Source organism: Zingiber officinale, chromosome 9A (genome assembly GCF_018446385.1).
Source record: "Zingiber officinale cultivar Zhangliang chromosome 9A, Zo_v1.1, whole genome shotgun sequence".
Classification (NCBI taxonomy): domain Eukaryota; kingdom Viridiplantae; phylum Streptophyta; class Magnoliopsida; order Zingiberales; family Zingiberaceae; genus Zingiber; species Zingiber officinale.
In genome coordinates, this window is record NC_056002.1 from 66,895,729 (window position 1) to 66,915,931 (window position 20,203).

At 40.4% G+C, this 20,203-nt stretch overlaps 1 protein-coding gene across 1 annotated transcript; it reads left to right on the plus strand.

The window, feature by feature from the left end:
* Positions 1–1,646: 1,646 nt before the first annotated feature.
* LOC122020488 lies at positions 1,647–16,332 on the plus strand. The gene is made up of 5 exons (XM_042578435.1): positions 1,647–2,485; positions 13,143–13,501; positions 15,209–15,366; positions 15,714–15,780; positions 15,867–16,332. The coding sequence occupies exons 1-5, from the start codon at positions 1,708–1,710 to the stop codon at positions 15,906–15,908; spliced, it is 1,404 nt and encodes a 467-aa protein (XP_042434369.1). The 5' UTR covers positions 1,647–1,707; the 3' UTR covers positions 15,909–16,332.
* The last annotated feature ends 3,871 nt before the right edge of the window (positions 16,333–20,203 follow it).

A 20,203-nucleotide genomic window follows, 5' to 3' on the forward strand; every position in this document is an offset into this window, starting at 1 on the left:
GGTAAAAAAAATCATGGATTTAGCCTTCCATCGTCCATCCGAAACTTCCGAAAACTCAAGGAGAAAACAGATTGTTCTTAAAATTGACTCGGCAACCTCAAGAAACCAAAAACAAAATTCAGAAATCCACAAAGATCAACACGCAGCTTCCATCTCTATCTAACCTCTCAGTAGGCATTCAAGCAAACAGGTAGCATTCAAATGACTCGGTGAATTTCTAGAAATCATATGCACCAAATGAGGATTGCACTAACACCTTAAGACGAATCAAACTCCACAGAGGAAACTCGAATCAAAACCAACACCCCGTCGAACCTTTAACCCAAAAAGTAATCACCATAGAAGGTACCACAAAGCCTAGCCATTCCATTCCCAGTTGCAAACGCTGAAATCCATTGCGAATACTCAGAACAACCATTCGGACATCATGGGCAAGCCGATCGACACCTCCTAGCTACTCATCCCTTACTTCACAGATCTTATACCGTCATAGAAGAGGGTACTTACTGGCTAGCCCTCGTCGTGGCCGGAGGTGGCAGTGGATCGGGCGGTTGGTGCTAGGGCAGAGAGGAGAGGTCGTCGCCTGTGCTGCTCGCGTGCAAGGAAGGGAGGGGACCGACAGCTGGGCTCGTCTCGGGTGCTGGCATGAGGAGGAGAGGGCGTCGGCGCATGAGGGCTCGGGGAGGCGGCGTCGTGGGTTGGCTGGGGAAAGATACGGCGGTGAAGGAGAAGAGGGAGATTAGGTTTTTATATAATTTTGAATTTAGGATTAGGGAAATTAAAATCTTTTTCTCAATCAACTCCATAATAAATAGGTATTCCAAACAGACATTTTCCAAAGTCTATAATTTTATCCCCTCAAAATACGCCCTACGGACTCCGATTAAATCCCCAAAAATTTCTAAAAAATCCCATTAAGGCTATTAGCCTATTAAACCTTATTATTTAATTATTATCTGGTTCGGTATTTTACAATCAGACTTCCCACCAAATATCATGCCACTCCTAGACTTATTTGAACTTCGCATCAGCTATTAGGTTCAACAAACCTAGTTAGATTTCAGCCTGGTGTCAGGTCCTCAGACCCGTCAACTCCTATACACTTGGTAAAATAATTATATTCATCTTGTCATTTATCAAAACTTGAGTTAAATCATTAGTGCCACTTGCACCAACGTATTATATATATTTAGGATTTAAGATTTTTTGATTTAGGAGTTGGATTATTATAGATTTGAATCAATAAAATTTTTCCCTTTAGTAAGCTTCCTGCTTGGGTTATATTGTTCAAGATTAAAAACTTAAGATGTTCACGGAGTATATTATATATATTTAGAGTTTAAAATTTTAAAATTTAAGGATTGAATTATAATGATTTTAAATTAATAAATTGTTTTTAATAGGATTCAGACTTCTTTTTGAATTTTAATATTTAAGATAAAAAATTTTAAATTCTCACATCGTATAATGTTCTTAAAATAAAAAAAAAGCTATTGATTTTAAAAAAATAATAAAAAAAATAAGAATCGAGATGCTTCGATCATTTTATCTTGCATATTTTTTTTTTCGCTTTTTAGGTCAGAATAATTAATTCATATCTTTCGAGAGAAGCCATTAGGCATTAAATTTGCTTTCATCTGGTTGAACTTGAAACCGACCAACCTCTTCGGCTTCGGCTTCGGCTTCGGCTCCCCCCTCTCCGCCACGATGTGCGAGATGCTTGATTCGGTGGTAGCGTCGTCGATCCTCGAGTTCCTCCTCCGCCGCTCAGACTTCAGCACCTCCCTCGCCGGAGAATGCCTGATCGCACTCCCCGTCTCCTTCCCTCTCTCCTCTCGCCTCGAAGCCTCTCTCCTCCTTCGTCGTCTTTCTGCCGATCTCTCTCGCCGATCTATTTCACTCAGCACCCTCCACACCCTCGAGCACCTCTACCGTCTCCAACGTTTCCCTTCCCTACTTCCTGCCTTCGCCTCTGTCGCCGTCGAGTGCACTGTCGCTCCCCTCCGCCGCCGCCCTTTCTTCTCATCCTCCTCTAACAATGACGCCGAGTTCTTCGACGCAGTCAATAGGATATGGAATTGTAAGGTGTCTGACATCGAGCAGTCGGAGGTCTCTGAATTGGTGTCTCCGGCGATGAGAGAGGCGAGAAAGGAGATGGAGGCCGCAGTAGTGGATCCTGCATTGAGGGAGGAATTGGTCCGGCGAGAGACTAAGGAATCGGCTCTGGAGGCTGTCATGGTTTTTGTGGAGGAGGCGGGGAAGGAGATGGGTCCGACGTTTCTTGAGGCTGCCGCGGAAGCAGTTCTGGGTTGGGAGAGGGAAGATAGCAGGGCATTAAGCAACCTTGACAGATCTTTGAGAGCACTGCAAGGAAAGATCAAAACTTTGCATTCCTGTAAGTTCCAGCCAACAGAAAATGATGCTGAAATGCATCGCGCACCAAGCAAGATGAACGCATCAGGATCAAAGGTTCTGTCCGACCAAGGTAACCTTTTAGACTTTTTCCTCCTGGTCTACACAAAGTGTCACGCCCCGAGAGAGTCTCTGTTCGAAGAAATTTTGGCAGCATCTCCCCTGTACGGCGGACAATCTGAAACTTTTCTACAAGCACTATATACCTCAGCCACATGCGGCTGGAATAATAACAATAAAAGAAAACAAACACCACGCAGTTAAAAATAAAGCAGCCCACTCGGCTGTACCAAAACCAAAACACAAAACTGTTAGCCGGCTAGGCTTACACAACCAATAACAAATACAAAACACCACATAACAACATCAACCCTCCAAAAATAAAACCAGAGTACAGAGCTAAACAAATTGATACATAAAACAAACAAAACATACGTGAAACCGATAAGTCCTCTGATGTGACGTGGGGACCAGCAGACAGGATACTCCAAGCGACACCAAAACCAACCTGGTACCTGAAAAAGATAGTATCAACGGGGGTGAGTTCAACAACTCAAAGAATACCAATGGACATGAGTAGTAAGATATATCTAACAGCAACAAACATGGAATACAGCTTCCTAATCATATATAGGGAATACGCAAAACTGAAAGGTAACTGAGGAAGCTGTACTCACCAGAAACTCCTATCCAGACAAAAGGGTCGTCAAACCGAAAGTGTCAATAATCCTGTATGCAGGTCAAAAGTATGTATCCAACCAAAATGCAGCAACCAAATGCAGCAAACACAATCATAAAAATATAAATGCATCAATGCATATGATGCTAATGATGCGTCCTGGTCACCCCTCAGTCATCTCACACACAAATGGTGAGACCGAGTGGGTAGGGCTGACCGTGCACTCTGTCGTCACTACTCCCGATGAGTGACCGAGTGGACGGATGCTGTCGGAGTGTCCTGTGACCCCAAATCATAAATGGGGAGCTCAATGCTCTCATCTCTGTGACACGATGACGGGAGGTATCTCTGCCGGCTACCACGCTGAGTCACCGACCAACGGAGCCAAACAGTCCATCGTCACGGCCATTACGCTACACTAAATGCCACGAGCCAAACAGAAGGAATCGATCACGGCTACCACTGGGTCATGTGACCAACTGAGCTAAACAGTAACCGCCACACACCGCCTCGATATACCACTAAACCATGAGTGGGGGTGTGTGCAGTACATGTAACTGGCGATGGGCTCAACCATAGTGGAGCCGACAATCGCACAACATGCAATCATGATGCATGTCACTATGCATAGCAAAAACTGATCAACATAACCATATCCATATATACAAAATGGGTACTGTAAAAGTGATGGTCACATACCAAAATCTAAATTACACAGGTCAGATAGAATATCAAAAAACCTATGTCCTGAACATAATAAGTATAGAATATCCTGATCAGCATAGAAAAAATCCATATATACATAATATGGGTACCACAGTATCAGTAGGTCAATCCACGGATCTAGAGTATACAGGTCCTCTAGGGTATAACAACCTAGATCCTAAACATATCCCCCTTCCATAGCATATGTACTAGCAATATGCACAGATCAAAGCCACAAGGTTTAGGTACACGAATCATATATGATATACTAATAGAAATACACAATCCAGGCATGACATAAAAACCTAAGTATCAGATAATTTGGATATATATGTCAGAAACAAAAATCCAAAGTCTAACCCTAACCTCAGTAAAGCATGGTATGTCACTCTAGAAACTAAGATACTCATGGCAATAAGGTACTCATGACAACAAATCACGAGATATAAGTACGGATACTTCACAGGTGACAAATCTAACATGCTATGGATATCAAACAGTGACATACCAAAGGCAAACATATTCATTGCTTGTAGTTATAAAATACTATGCATATCCAATGACAATATCATAAAAGATAAGTCAAGAGGTACCCGCCTTTAACTGTAGATCCAATCCAGTCAAATCCAACGTCGAGATGCTCGTCTCGCGTCAACGTCCTGTGTCACCAATAAATATATATTTTATTTAGCTACATTCCTATAATTAACTAAATAAAATCTCGTACACTAAATTAGGGCAAAACTCTAGTCAAACAAAATCAGTGGGTCCACTAGGGTTAGTTCCTTAACCCTAATCATCCTTGCATAAGGATTAAACCTAACAAACGGAATATCACTCACCTGAGTTGAATACCTCAGTAGAATTTCACAGCCACTAGTTTGTACTGATATCAAGAGTTGCTGGCTGGAAACAAAACAAACAAACCAAATCAACAATTCTTCAAGATCCTTGAACTTACAGAATTTCCAACCAAAACCCAACCTTACCGTGATTTTGATCCAGACAACGGGCACTAGGGCAACGATGTCGGCACTGTGCAGAGGTGCGGCGGTCGTGAGCACAAGGAGGAGAGAAAGTCAGGAGTCGGCCTGACCTAGGGCAGAGGAAATCACGGCGGTGTAGGCTGTGGATAGAGCTCGAACACCAGAAGGAAGCTCGGACTGCCGGCGGTGGTGCTCGGGTCAAGGGTCGGCTAGGGCAGGGAGAATTCTCGGCCGCGTCGGCTGTGGGGGGCGTCGCCGCTGTTCCGTGTGGTGGTGGCGGCAGTGGAGCAACGCTAGGGAAAGGCGGCAGTGGGTCGGCGGTGGCCGGCGCTACGGCTCGGCGGTCGACTGTAATGGCGTCGTCGCTCGGCAAAAATGGCGAAGCAAGGTGGCTAGGGCAGAGGAGGAGAGGGACATAGCCGCCGCCGGTTAGATCGCGAGGAGAAGGAAGAGGCGTGAGGCTTAACCACTGCTCTCGTACCGGAGAGGAAGGGAAAAGGAAACTGCCGGTGTCGCATGGGTTAGGGCACGAGGTCGGGGGAGATCGGGAGAGGGAAACGGCGTGGGAGAGGAGAAGAAATTAAATAAAAAGAAAAGGAAAAGGAAAAGAAAAAAATTAACTTTTCCTCACTTAAATGGGGTAGCCTAAACATGCTTTACTGGATCCCATTTTTATCCCCGTAAACTCATCCGTACGAGTTCCGAAAAATTCCCGAAAAATTTCTAAAAATTCCCTTATCAATATTTGCCTATTTTCGGTATTTTACATTCTCCCCCACTAATAAAAATTTGGTCCCCAAATTTCGTTATCTACCATCAGCAAACACTAATAACAGGTAAAGCGTATAAATGCTGAACGGTAAATTAAATCACATACCTCAAGGAAAAGATGGGGGGTATCGAGCTCAGATAGTATCCTCGAGCTCCCAAGTAACCTCCTCGTCCAAATGATACTGTCATCCGACTTTAACCAGTCGGATAGTCTTGTTCCGCAACTAATGCTCTTTTCGGTCAAAAATCCGTACCGGAACCTCCTCATAAGTGACGTCAGGATGAATAGGAACTGAGATATCAGACAACACGTGAGCTGGGTCTGCTATGTATCTCCTCAGCATAGATACCTGAAATACGTCATGAACTCCTGCCAGGAACGATGGTGGTGTCAACCGGTAAACTACCACTCCAATCCTTTCCGAGATATGGAAAGGTCCAATGTATCGCGGAGCTAGCTTACCTCTGAAGCCAAATCTCTTCGCTCCTTTTGTGGGTGAAACTCGCAGAAATACATAGTCGTAAATGGAGAACTCTAGGGTCTCCGATCAGTATAACTCTTCTGGCGGTCCTACGCCTCTGACATCCTCCATCTGATAATACGGACCAACTCTACCTCCTACTGAGCTGAGGTCCCAACAGCTGGGCCTTCCTAACCTCATCCCAGAGGGGGGGTGTCCGACAAGGTCTACCACATAACACTTCAAACGGTGTCATCGGGAAAGCCGAATAAAAGCTGTTATCATAGGCGAACTCTATCAATGTCAGATGATCCTCCCAACTGCCTTCAAAATCCAATACACAAGACCTCAGCAAGTCCTCTAGAGTCTGAATGGTCTGCTCTAACTGTCCATCTGTCTGCGGATGGAAAGTTGTACTGAAACAGAGCTGCGTGCCCAAGGCCTGCTGCAGACTATGTCACAAACGAGACGTGAACCGGGGCCTCTATCCGAAATAATAGTCAATGGAACATCACGTGATCTGATGATCTCCCGGTAAAACAGATCTACCAATCGATCCAGGAAATCAGTCTTCCGGATCGCTAACGAGTGCGCGGATTTGGTTAATCGATCAACGATTACCCAAATCGCGTCATAACCTCGTCGTGTCCTCGGCAAACCCACCACAAAGTCCATAGTAATGTGTTCTCATTTCCACTCAGGAATAGAAATCTGTTGAAGTAAGCCGGCAGATCTCTGATGCTCGGCCTTCACTTGCTGACAGACGAGACATCTAGCTACAAAATCTGCGATGTCTTCCTTCATGTCATTTGCTCCACGGATTGAAACATCTAATCTTCAAGCTATTGTACAAATAACTTTCATGCCATGAATTCAAGAATTTTATAAATTTATCCGAACAGGTATCTCAGTTTAGCCATGGATCATCATCTCGTTTGTGGCTATACTAAGGTTCTCATCGAAGCTATCTGGCTGCAAATAACCCGCAACTACAGCCTAGGGCTCTCGGATCCTCGTCCTGATCGACGACTGAGCAACCATGGTAACCAGTCTGTGACCACAACTCGGTGGCAAGCTAAAGTCACTCTAGACTTCCAGCTAAGCGTGTCAACAACCACATTAGCTTTTCCTAGGTGATAGCTAATGGTACAATCAAAATCCTTCAGGAACTCCATCCATCTCCTCTGTCGGAGATTAGGTTCCTTCTAAGTAAAACAGATATTTGAGACTCTTATGGTCAGTGAGAATCTCAAATGTAACGTCATATAAATAATGTCGCCAAATCTTCATGGCAAAATAATGGCGACTAGCTCCAGATCATGTACAGGGTAATTCTTCTCATGCTTCTTCAACCGACGAGAAGCATAGGAGACTACTCTATCGTGCTGCATCAAAACAGCGTCCAAACCCAGTAGAGATGCATCGGTATCGAGCACAAATTCGTCCTCTCCAGAAGGTAAAACCAAAAATCGGAGCCGACACTAAACTCCGCTTCAGCTCCTAAAAGCTGGTCTTGCAAACCTCAGTCCAAGTGAACTTCACGCCTTTCCTGATCAGGCGTGTAAGTAGCATAGCAATCCGTGAGAAACCCTCAACGTATCTCCGGAAATATCGAGCCAAACAAAGGAAGTTGCGAGCCTCTTATATCGACTCCGTCTACTCCCAACGGTAACAACCTCGATCTCCTGTGAAACCACGGTATACTCCTACTGGTGACCGTGTGTCCAAATCATCATCACATAAGACAATCCAAATAAGCACTACTGATCATCACATATAGATGTTCTCGTCGAAACATCTCTAGATCTAAGCAAAGGTGGTGTACGTGACTCACCTCGGATCCGAAATAGATCACAATATCGTCAACAAAGAAAATGGAAACCGATCCAAACATTCTAGGGATACCCAAATCATCGAGTCCATGATAACATCTAGGGCACCGCAAGAACTAATGGTAAAACCAAGACACATAATGTCCGTATCACAGACATTCCTAACCATAAGATCCTCAACAATAAACAGATCTAATCACCAACGATATATAATCACCAAAGAACAGAATCTCCAGTGTGAGAGCAATGCTCTATCACACGAAATACCACATATGTGGGAGCAACGCTCTACCACAAACAATCCGTAATATGTGGGAGCAATGCTCCACCACAAACAAACAATAATATGTGGGAGTTACACTCCACCACAAACGATCCAAAAATATGTGGGAGCTACGCTCCACCACAAACAATACATAAATGTCCAAGGCACCTAACTATCACACTAGAGACTGCATGAGATCTCTCTACCACAGATCAATGTGGGTAGCCTAGGGTATAATCACCCAGTAAGCAAATCAAATCCATAGTCAACTCTATCATCCTCCTAGTGGGTCGGTCACCCACTAATGAAAGAATTAGTTGACAGGGTAAAACAACCAATATCATAATGTAGACATTTAATACCATACACCTGACACACGTGCACACACAACATATGTATGATCGTCACAATCCTCCAATTAGTACACACCAAAAATACTCACATCATAGGTATAAATCACTGTGATACCTCCAACAATGTATACCGAACCCGTGTGCACATATCATCGTAGGTAAAATCAACAATACCCTCAAACAACACTCACATGACAAATATACACATATGCCAAGAGTATAATCAACATATACTTCCAATAAGGCATACTAAACCCAGATGCACTCACAAATCACACATAATCAACAAGATACCTCGGATACCACACCAAACACATATGTACATATCACAACACCGATGTAATAGACAAAATACTTCCAACATGACACTCACACCCATGTACACATACCACGACACAGATTTAAATAGATAAGATACCTCCAACATGTCAATCAGTCACGTACAGCTAACTAAATAGCTATAATCCACAAGGAACCTACAATAACCACATCAAGATGGGAATACCCACACTATCTGCAAATGAACTATCCATCATAGAATTCCTTCAACTCATAACAATCATATCTACACACCACATAAATATGCATAATCAATATATTTTAAATCCAATCTACCACACAAACCCTACGCCACCTTCTAAGTTATCCTACAAGGTACTTACAGTCTAAATTTAAAGTACCCACGGAATAGGATAAATCAATCCTCTAAAGACTGACCAAACCAACAACGATATACGGCTAATTCAGTCTTTTCCCACGTCAGTAACAGTCATGTACTCCAATGTGCTCATAATATCCAACTAAGCACGAAAAAATCAAAAGATTCGAACCTCTAAAAATAGAATATAATTGTCCTCTACTGATCAAACCAACAAAACTAAATCAATCATCTTCTAACTAATCAAGAATACCTTAATTCCCCACAAGCAACTAAGGTATATCAATATACGACTACCCAAATCAATAAGTGTAAATCAGACTCCTACTGACTGATCTAACAAGAGTAAATCAATATTTACTGATGAAATTAACTAAGATAATATGATATACTACTGGCTAGGTCAACATAAATAGGTAAATACTATCCACTACATAACTAATAAAGAGGCTGGTATGTGCCTCAATCTGCTAACCAAATAGTAGTAACAGAAGCTAAAGCTACTAGGGGTATGATATGTAAAATCACCAAAGCCTATAATCCTTAATCTCTATTAAGGTCAATCAAGATCAGTGGCTAACCCATCACATATAATATATGCTACAACAACCAGACAGGTACTAGTAAAGAGTGCTAATACATGTCATAGACTGTAATAATAAACAGGGCATAAACTAATCAAAAGGTAGGATAACATATACCAACATACCTCCTATAGTTTGGAGATGTCCTGCTTCTGCCAAGTCCCAAAATCCAAAAAGTCACATCGAGAAGACTAAAACATGAAATCCGAAACACGAGAAATAAAACTCGTAAGCCGATCTCTGATACCAAATAAATTGGTATCAGATAAATCTAAAAAATCCAGAATACGTAGCAAGTATCGTATACCTGCTCTGATACCACTAAATTGTCACGCCCCGAGGGAGTCTCTGTCCGAAGAAATTTCGGCAATATCTCCCCTGTACGGCGGACAATCTGAAACTTTTCTACAAGCACTATATACCTCAGCCACATGCGGCTGGAATAATAACAATAAAAGAAAACAAACACCACGCAGTTAAAAATAAAGCAGCCCACTCGGCTGTACCAAAACCAAAACACAAAACTGCTAGCCGGCTAGGCTTACACAACCAATAACAAATACAAAACACCACATAACAACATCAACCCTCCAAAAATAAAACCAGAGTACAGAGCTAAACAAACTGATACATAAAACAAACAAAACATACGTGAAACCGATAAGTCCTCTGATGTGACGTGGGGACCAGCAGACAGGATACTCCAAGCGACACCAAAACCAACCTGGTACCTGAAAAAGATAGTATCAACGGGGGTGAGTTCAACAACTCAGCGAATACCAATGGACATGAGTAGTAAGATATATCTAACAGCAACAAACATGGAATACAGCTTCCTAATCATATATAGGGAATACGCAAAACTGAAAGGTAACTGAGGAAGCTGTACTCACCAGGAACTCCTATCCAGACAAAAGGGTCGTCAAACCGAAAGTGTCAATAATCCTGTATGCAGGTCAAAAGTATGTATCCAACCAAAATGCAACAACCAAATGCAGCAAACACAATCATAAGAATATAAATGCATCAATGCATATGATGCTAATGATGCGTCCTGGTCACCCCTGACGCCAGTCAGTCATCTCACACACAAATGGTGAGACCGAGTGGGTAGGGCTGTGACAACCGTGCACTCTGTCGTCACTGCTCCTGATGAGTGACCGAGTGGACGGGATGCTGTCGGAGTACTCCTGTCCTGTGACCCCAAATCATAAATGGGGGAGCTCAATGCTCTCATCTCTCGGTACACGATGACGGGGAGGTATCTCTGCCGGCTACCACGCTGAGTCACCTGACCAACGGAGCCAAACAGAGTCCATCGTCTGCCGGCTACTACGCTGCTACACTAAATGCCAGCGGAGCCAAACAGAGCGGAACTGACTGCCGGCTACCACGCTGGGTCATGTGACCAACGGAGCCAAACAGCAGAACCGCCACACACCTGCCTGATATACCACTAAACCATGAGTGGGGGTGTGTGCAGTACATGTAACTGGCGATGGGCTCAACCATAGTGGAGCCGACAATCGCACAGCATGCAATCATGATGCATGTCACTATGCATAGCAAAAACTGATCAACATAACCATATCCATATATACAAAATGGGTACTGTAAAAGTGATGGTCACATACCAAAATCTAAAGTACACAGGTCAGATAGAATATCAAAAAACCTATGTCCTGAACATAATAAGTATAGAATATCCTGATCAGCATAGAAAAAAATCCATATATACATAATATGGGTACCACAGTATCAGTAGGTCAATCCACGGATCTAGAGTATACAGGTCCTCTAGGGTATAACAACCTAGATCCTAAACATATCCCCCTTCCATAGCATATGTACCAACAATATGCACAGATCAAAGCCACAAGGTTTAGGTACACGAATCATATATGATATACCAATAGAAATACACAATCCAGGCATGACATAAAAACCTAAGTATCAGATAATTTGGATATATATGTCAGAAACAAAAATCCAAAGTCTAATCCTAACCTCAGTAAAGCATGGTATGTCACTCTAGAAACTAAGATACTCATGGCAATAAGGTACTCATGGCAACAAATCACGAGATATAAGTACGGATACTTCACAGGTGACAAATCTAACATGCTATGGATATCAAACAGTGACATACCAAAGGCAAACATATTCATTGCTTGTAGTTATAAAATACTATGCATATCAAATGACAATATCATAAAAGATAAGTCAAGAGGTACCCGCCTTTAACTGTAGATCCAATCCAGTCAAATCCAACGTCGAGATGCTCGTCTCGCGTCAACGTCCTGTGTCACCAATAAATATATATTTTATTTAGCTACATTCCTATAATTAACTAAATAAAATCTCGTACACTAAATTAGGACAAAACTCTAGTCAAACAAAATCAGTGGGTCCACTAGGGTTAGTTCCTTAACCCTAATCATCCTAGCATAAGGATTAAACCTAACAAACGGAATATCACTCACCTGAGTTGAATACCTCAGTAGAATTTCACAGCCACTAGTTTGTACTGATATCAAGAGTTGCTGGCTGGAAACAAAACAAACAAACCAAATCAACAATTCTTCAAGATCCTTGAACTTACAGAATTTCCAACCAAAACCCAACCTTACCGTGATTTTGATCCAGACAACGGGCACTAGGGCAACGATGTCGGCACTGTGCAGAGGTGCGGCGATCGTGAGCACAAGGAGGAGAGAAAGTCAGGAGTCGGCCCGACCTAGGGCAGAGGAAATCACGGCGGTGTAGGCTGTGGATAGAGCTCGAACACCAGAAGGAAGCTCGGACTGCCGGCGGTGGTGCTCGGGTCAAGGGTCGGCTAGGGCAGGGAGAATTCTCGGCCGCGTCGGCTGTGGGGGGCGTCGCCGCTGTTCCGTGTGGTGGTGGCGGCAGTGGAGCAACGCTAGGGAAAGGCGGCAGTGGGTCGGCGGTGGCCTGCGCTACGGCTCGGCGGTCGACTGTAATGGCATCGTCGCTCGGCAAAAATGGCGAAGCAAGGTGGCTAGGGCAGAGGAGGAGAGGGAGATAGCTGGCGCCGGTTAGATCGCGAGGAGAAGGAAGAGGCGTGAGGCTTAACCACTGCTCTCGTACCGGAGAGGAAGGGAAAAGGAAACTGCCGGTGTCGCATGGGTTAGGGCACGAGGTCGGGGGAGATCGGGAGAGGGAACGGCGTGGGAGAGGAGAAGAAATTAAATAAAAAGAAAAGGAAAAGGAAAAGAAAAAAATTAACTTTTCCTCACTTAAATGGGGTAGCCTAAACAGGTTTTACTGGACCCCATTTTTATCCCCGTAAACTCATCCGTACGAGTTCCGAAAAATTCCCGAAAAATTTCTAAAAATTCCCTTATCAATATTTGCCTATTTTCGGTATTTTACACAAAGATGGGTGAACCTTTGACACCAGCAATTGATATTTCAGACGGGAGCAATAAGGGCTTTAAGTTGACAGGGTGTAGTTCTAGGGGAGATCATGGAGAAGATGGAATGGTTGCTGCAGAGCAAGATTTCTGCATCGACAATCCCACAACTTCTCGAGGAAAGGGTGGCGATGATAAAAATAGCAATGATGAGTTCCGGTTAGAACACTCTAGTCCACTTCCATCTGATGCGAATGCTACAAACAACAATGATGAGACGGATTTTTCCAAGAAAGTTTCTCTGTCTGATGAAAAACCTAGATGCAACTTTTCAGATGCTGATACCGCTACCAGTTTGGATGGGTTTAAAACTAAGAAGCGTAGTTTAATGGACAGGAATGCAACTGCTTCAACATATGAGGTAGGGACTCATCTAAGTACCTTTAACAATTCTATTGGTTCTATTGAAGATTTATTCAAATTCTTTTCCTTGTTCAAGTCTTTGCGGAGCTTGGTTGGTTTGTCCTTATAAATCCTTTTTTTTTTTTCTTGTTGAACATTTAAACAAATCAAGTGAAGAGTATGGAATAATCATCATTTATACCTTATGAATAATTTGGCTAAAATCACAGCACATGATCATGCAAGCCATGGAAAAAAAATTTTACTTGAATCCTTAAGTGCTAGGAGTATGCAATGATGCAATAAAAAACTTTGTTGGGGCCACCGAAGCACCATTTGCTGGTATATTATTGACTTATTGGACCGATCCTATCTAGGTAATGTTTTAATCTTCTACCTCAAATTGCTCTTTGTAGAGTGAATTGGATGTGTCTAGGGCGTGAATGCCATCCCCACCATGAAACAACACTAGGATCTTCATCTATAATGGAAAGAAGCAACCTCTTTGAACAATTTATGTGTTGTTGAGAACCTCCTCATTAACAACAAGATAACTAACACAAATAAATATTGAAAAAATAGTGATATAATGTCGAGAGAATCCAACCCTGAGTAGATAAGTACATGCTCACAACCTGTATAAAAGACCTCTTAGTTTGCATTAGAATCCCATGTCAACATTGATGGAGAAGAGTAGTAAAACTCACTGTACATCGGCTATGCGTGTGTCCTCATGGCCAACTGACCAAGCACAGTCTGTTATCACAAAACTCTATATTCTTTTACTCATCAATACCCTTCTCTATCTACCTGTGTTCCTACAAGTAAATTGTGTTCGATTGTGCCATTCCTTGGATCTCCACATTTGTTTGATTTCCCAGATTCAAGGTATTAGTCCTTATGTAGTGATTTAATTATATGTACATAATGATTTTTAAAATCATGTATTCATGCTTCACAAGATCTCTATTTTCTTCCATGTGCAGCCTGTATAATATCCTCCTTAGATGTCCATGGTCAATAACACTATTTGCCATGTAACACTCCTATAATTTTGGCAGCCCCTTTTGGAAACATTATTCTCAAGGAAAGCTATGATTGATTATTGCTCATTTCTATTATGTTTTAATCACTTGCAATCGCTCTTGCTCAATGACTTACATTTCTTTTTTCGGAGTACCTCATAGTCTCCTGTGCCTGCAGATGTTATTCCCTAATTTGCATAAAGAAAATTTAAAATTTTTATTGAGTCTCATCTAATAATTTTTGAAGCTCATGTAATACTCAAAATAAATCTATCTACATTAATTCCCCACTCAATACGAAGTTTGAGCTGCAACACTCTTCTCTGAAAGTGCTTGTTGCATTGATGATTAATTTTTCTTATGGTAATTGCCTGCACTCGAAGCAGCTGGGTCACATTGTTAATGGTAAAGTATAGATGAAATCACAATTAACTACTCATTAATATTTCAGAATGTGGGACGAGAAACTTGTAGCTTAAGGGAGATGCTATTCTCAAAACCCTTTGTGCCGCTTTGAACTTGAGGCATATATTGGATTAGAAAAACTTGGTGCGATATATTTTCACACTCTGAGCTTGATGAACTATATTAATAATATCCTATCAACCACAATATTACAAAGTTATTGTTTCATAAGGAGATGACAATGATACTTGTTTTTCCTACTCCACCCCTTGTTTAACAACCTCTTGCATCTATAGTGGGATTCTGGTGAAACCGAATTTGGGCAATCCCTACATCGAGGAAAGGAAATGAACAAATTGAGACCAGGTAGGTCAGGTGAAGGATTGTTTTTCAGGAGGAGAAGAAGGATATGGAATCCACACGAGGAAATGACTCTAAGAAATGCTGTCGTGCAGTAAGTATTAATATTCAATTTCAAATTAATTAGTTGTTCACTCTATATTTGTGAAGGGAAGCTTTGGCACAACTGTAAAGTTGTTACCGTTTGAGTTGCGAAAACAATCTCTTGTAAAATAGGATAAGATTACCCTACGTAGAATAGATCCTTCCTCACGATCTTGCATTGGTGGGAGCTTTGTGCACCAGGCTGCCCTTTATTCACTCTTATATCTAGTCGACTAACATTCTCATTTTGTATAACTGATTCATACCATACAAGGTTCTACTCGTATAATTTTCCTAATTATTCATTTAAATGTATGATTTTCTTATTTCTTAAATTCCTAATCTCTATGATGAAAGGTATGGTGCTGGGAACTGGAAACTCATAAAGGCCAGCCACTCTGAAATATTTAGTAAAAGAACTGAGGTACTCATTATGTTGGCAGAAAGAGCATTTCGTATTAGTTTTATCATTTATGTTTTTATTTATTTCACTATGCTACTATTGAACAGCACGATCTGAAGGACAAATGGAGAAATATGACTAAATTTTGAAATCTTCTTAGCCTAGCAGTTCGCTGTCGAAGAAAAAACCCAGAGAGATTGCTTCTGCAAGCCTTGACATTAGTTCTCTGTAGGAATTTCCAAGAACAGCAACTACGTCTCCCTCGATGATTTGTTGATCTCAGAATCTCATTAAACGGTTGTCTCTAGACCAATGCCATTTTCACTTCTCCATGCTGATCTTCTATTTGCAGGGCCAAGCTTTTGCGACTTGTAAATTCCTATTTCGTCTCGATCAATTTGCGAAGTTGGATCGGTGGTGTGTCATTGAACTTAATGGTAATTGCAATGCTCTCGCTCCCCCTTTAAGTTAAAAGTTTTGCTAAATGGGAAAGTGAAGCTGCATGTTGATTCTTACTGTGAAATGTTGATTAGTTAACAATTTTACACATGAAAGTATATTTCGATTTTGAAAGATTTGTTCTTTTGAGACTAGTGTTCTTGAGTGGAAATATAAGAGGGAACGAGAGACAGAACATGAAAATGTGCATAAATGATTTACAATTTTATGAAGTTTTTCCACGAATAGGTGTTCTGGTCAATCACTATTATCTGATGCTTCGTCTTTAATTATTCGCATTTCGATCGCTTGAATTCACTTTCGGTTGCTCGAATCCATGTGTCAATCTCCGTCTAGATGAGCTTCCGTTCTATCTATTCATCGGATTTTTTGGTCGTCTAGATCATTTTCGTTCATCTTGATTCAAAATTTATTCCGTTACGCCAGCATTTATTTTGACTTGAAGCTTATTAAGGACTTTGATCACTTGTATCTGCTTCTGGTTATTTAGAGATCTAGACGCTGGGAACACTAATTCATCCTACAGAATAGAGTTAGTCCACGAGCATAGGTAGTATATAACTTATGTTAAGATTGTTAAAATTGTTTGTCTAGTTTGACTTTGAAACACTTATTTGTTTTTCGGTCACTTCAAACCTTATATATTCTCCCCTTTCATAAATATCAAAATATGAATAATATTAAAATAACACTGATATCAATTAGGTATTGGGTTAATTTTCAGTGGACCTAAAATATTTTATTAGGTGTTCATGTAAAGGATTGTTGTGTTAGGATAAAATATCTCTATGATTTATCTATTTATATTTTATCATGGGACTGATATTGATTCCTTAGGGTTAGTTATATCATCTTTTTCTTTAAAAATTTTGATCAAAATCAATTTGAATATTTTGCAAAATTAAGTTAACAATTCATTTTCAAAGAATTTTTTTTGGCAAAATCAATTTTTAAACCTAATCTTAGAAAAATCTTTGGCAAAGAAATTTTGTAAAGACTTCTAAGAAATTTTCAAATCTAATTTTGAAAAGTCTTGTAAACTCTTTCAAAAATAATTTTTAAAGGCTATTTGCAAAAGTTTTTTCAAAATCTTTATAAATCAAGTGTAACAGCCTTTTGCAAATTATTCTTTTTTTAATTAGAACTTAATGTTTGTTCCTAATATTGTATCAATACACTAAAAATTTCGATCAAAATCAATTTGAATATTTTGCAAAATAAGTTAACAATTCATTTTCAAAGATTTTTTTTTTTGCAAAATTAATTTTTAAATCCAATTTAAAAAAAAATCTTCGGCAGAGAAATTTTGTAAATACTTCAAAGAAAATTTCAAATCTAATTTTGAAAATTTTTGTAAACTCTTACAAAAATAATTTTTAAAGGCTATTTGCAAAAGTTTTTCAAAATCTTTAGAAATCAAGTGTAAAAGCCTCTGCAAATTATTCTCTCTCTCTCTTTTTTTTTTTTTTTTTAACTAGAACTTAATGTTTGACCCTAATATTGTATCAATACACCAAAACACTTGACCTCCCTTATAGCCTTTACTCTACTCCTTGATCTAGGATAGGTTCCATGGTCATATGGTATGATGGGATAATATATTATCTCTATACTTTTATTTGTATCTCAAACGTTTCTTATCCTTGGGTAATTAATGTCTATTGAAACTAGTTTTCCCCTCTTAGATCCCTTAGATACATTTGTCATCTTCCTAAGGTCATCTCCAGTTGATGAGTGAGATTCAATCACAACTAGCAACCCTATAAAAGAGGGTTACATGGAGATTTTATGACACCATATTTGAGGTTACATTCTAGAGCCATTAGGAACTAATCAAAAGCAAAAAGAAAGCGAGCAAACAAAGTTTCATTGTCTAAAGTATTTTTTTGCATTGTATTTATCTTTCATTTGTATCTTTGTCTTCTTTATCGTATTGTTTGTAAGAATAGATCTTGTAGGATGTTTCTCTGCATCCAAAAGGTGTCTGATAAGAAAAAAGATAATGGTGTATCACTAGGACTCTAGGTAATTAAGTAGGAACTAGGGGTTTAGAACTATGTAAAATCCAGGTATGTTGAGTTTTGATTTTGGTGTGTCTTATCTTTCTATTTTCATTGTGCTAGTGACTATAGATAATCACAGGATCAAAGAATGTGAAACGAGATTTGCTATGTGCCCTCATCTAGGATACCATCAAATTAAAACAGATTTCTTGGCAACTGATCATATTTGAGATCTGCGGAGATGACACGTTGAGCACGGTGGATCAATAATTGACTGTTAAAAGACCTTTCTCTTCAAAAGAAGTTTTTCCTTTAATCCTGCACACAAAGAGGCGATCCAATAAAACGACAGTACCTAGAAATCAGGGAGGAGTCCCTAGCAAAGATCCTCCGACACTCAAGTCAGTCCCAGTTCAAACGAATGGAAGAACCATTAGAACATATATGCGAAAGTAGAGTTGCAGATATCAGTGAGCGTACCTTCTTCACGGAGAGAACTCCCCTTTTATATACCACCTTATGTAACCCTGACAATCATGAGGTGGCAAAATATGTCAGAGTTTGTTAAGCAGTTCATCATAATCGTCCGAGTAATCTTTATTTTACCCACATATGTACCCCTTTTGTTGTTTATAGCTTCTATTATTACTACATTGCCAAAGAATATGTTGTTATTATTGGTCTGCTGATAGAAGACATGATAGCCCCTGAAGAAATTTCCACAAGAATATTCTCTGACACAAAGTTGTTATTATGACAAGTTGTCAGGATATTGTCTGCTGAGCATAATCCGACCGGTCCTTAAGCCTACCACCCTGTTGACATGATGTTATTAACTGAATACAATCTGATCGGTCCTTAAGCCGACCATCCTATTAGGATGATGCCATTGGATGAATATAATCTGGTTGATTCTTAAGCCGATCTCCTTGTTAAGATGAAGTTGTCGGCTGAATATGTCTCAACCTGTCTTTAAGCTAGTGTTGGGTCTTTCGGGCCGCGAAAACTATTTTTTCGCGTCGTGGAAATCCCGAAACCCCGCCACCGGATCCGTGTGAAGAATAAAACTTTCGAAAAACTACAAGTACGAGTTTACCAACCTAGAGATCTACGCTAGAACTATATGTTAAAGAGTTTTACCCTCGTAGCGTGCCCTTCGCGAGTCCCGTTTGTCCAAGGAGATGCTGGATCTCAAGTTGTCAAGGTAGACAACTCTCTATGCGTATCTACACGAACAAATCGATGGAGGGAGAACCTTAGAGTGTGCTAGCACTCCAAGAAGGTCTCAGCAAGATGAGGAGAGGGAGAGCAAGAAGAGAGAGCAAGGAAGAAGATGGAATCAAAAATGCCTTGAATGAAAATGAATCCCATTCATTCCCCTTAGTGGCCGGCCACAACAAAGTGTAACTCCTCTCATTAATGTGGCCGGCCACATTAAAGCAAAGGGAATTTGTAAACTCCATTAGGTGGCACACACATGTGTTAACTATGATGATGTGACACATCATCATTGACCACTTAATGCCAAGTCACAAATGATGTGGCATAAAGTCAAGTCAAACTTGACTCTTCCTCTTCCTCTCAAGTCAAGTCAAACTTGACTTAATCTCTCTCATGGTTGATCTAATCCAACCATTTAATTTAAGCCAATTTAATATAATGAATCTAATTCATTTAATTAAATTGATTCAATGAGTCATAATCTAAATTAGACTCATTGAACACATGAATCAACTTGAGTCCAACTCAATTAGCCCAATTAGGATTACTCTTAATCCAATTTGATTCATCACATGAATCTAATCCTCTTGGTTCATCATATGAACCTAATCTCCATCTAATTGTCCTTAGTGTGTGACCCTATAGGTTCTTGTAACGTTGACAATGCCCCTAAACCCATTTAGGAGCATAAATAATGAGCGGTATCTAGCAACACATTATTACTACCCAAGTTACAAGAATGTTGAGATCCAACATGACCT

Bases quoted from the DNA above. Each gene is read 5' to 3' on its own strand.
- LOC122020488 (XM_042578435.1), top strand. From the start codon at position 1,708: ATGTGCGAGATGCTTGATTCGGTGGTAGCGTCGTCGATCCTCGAGTTC. The intron at 13,502-15,208 runs GTAGGGACTCAT...TTGCATCTATAG, and splicing joins CAACTGCTTCAACATATGAG to TGGGATTCTGGTGAAACCGA. The intron at 15,367-15,713 runs GTAAGTATTAAT...CTATGATGAAAG, and splicing joins CTAAGAAATGCTGTCGTGCA to GTATGGTGCTGGGAACTGGA.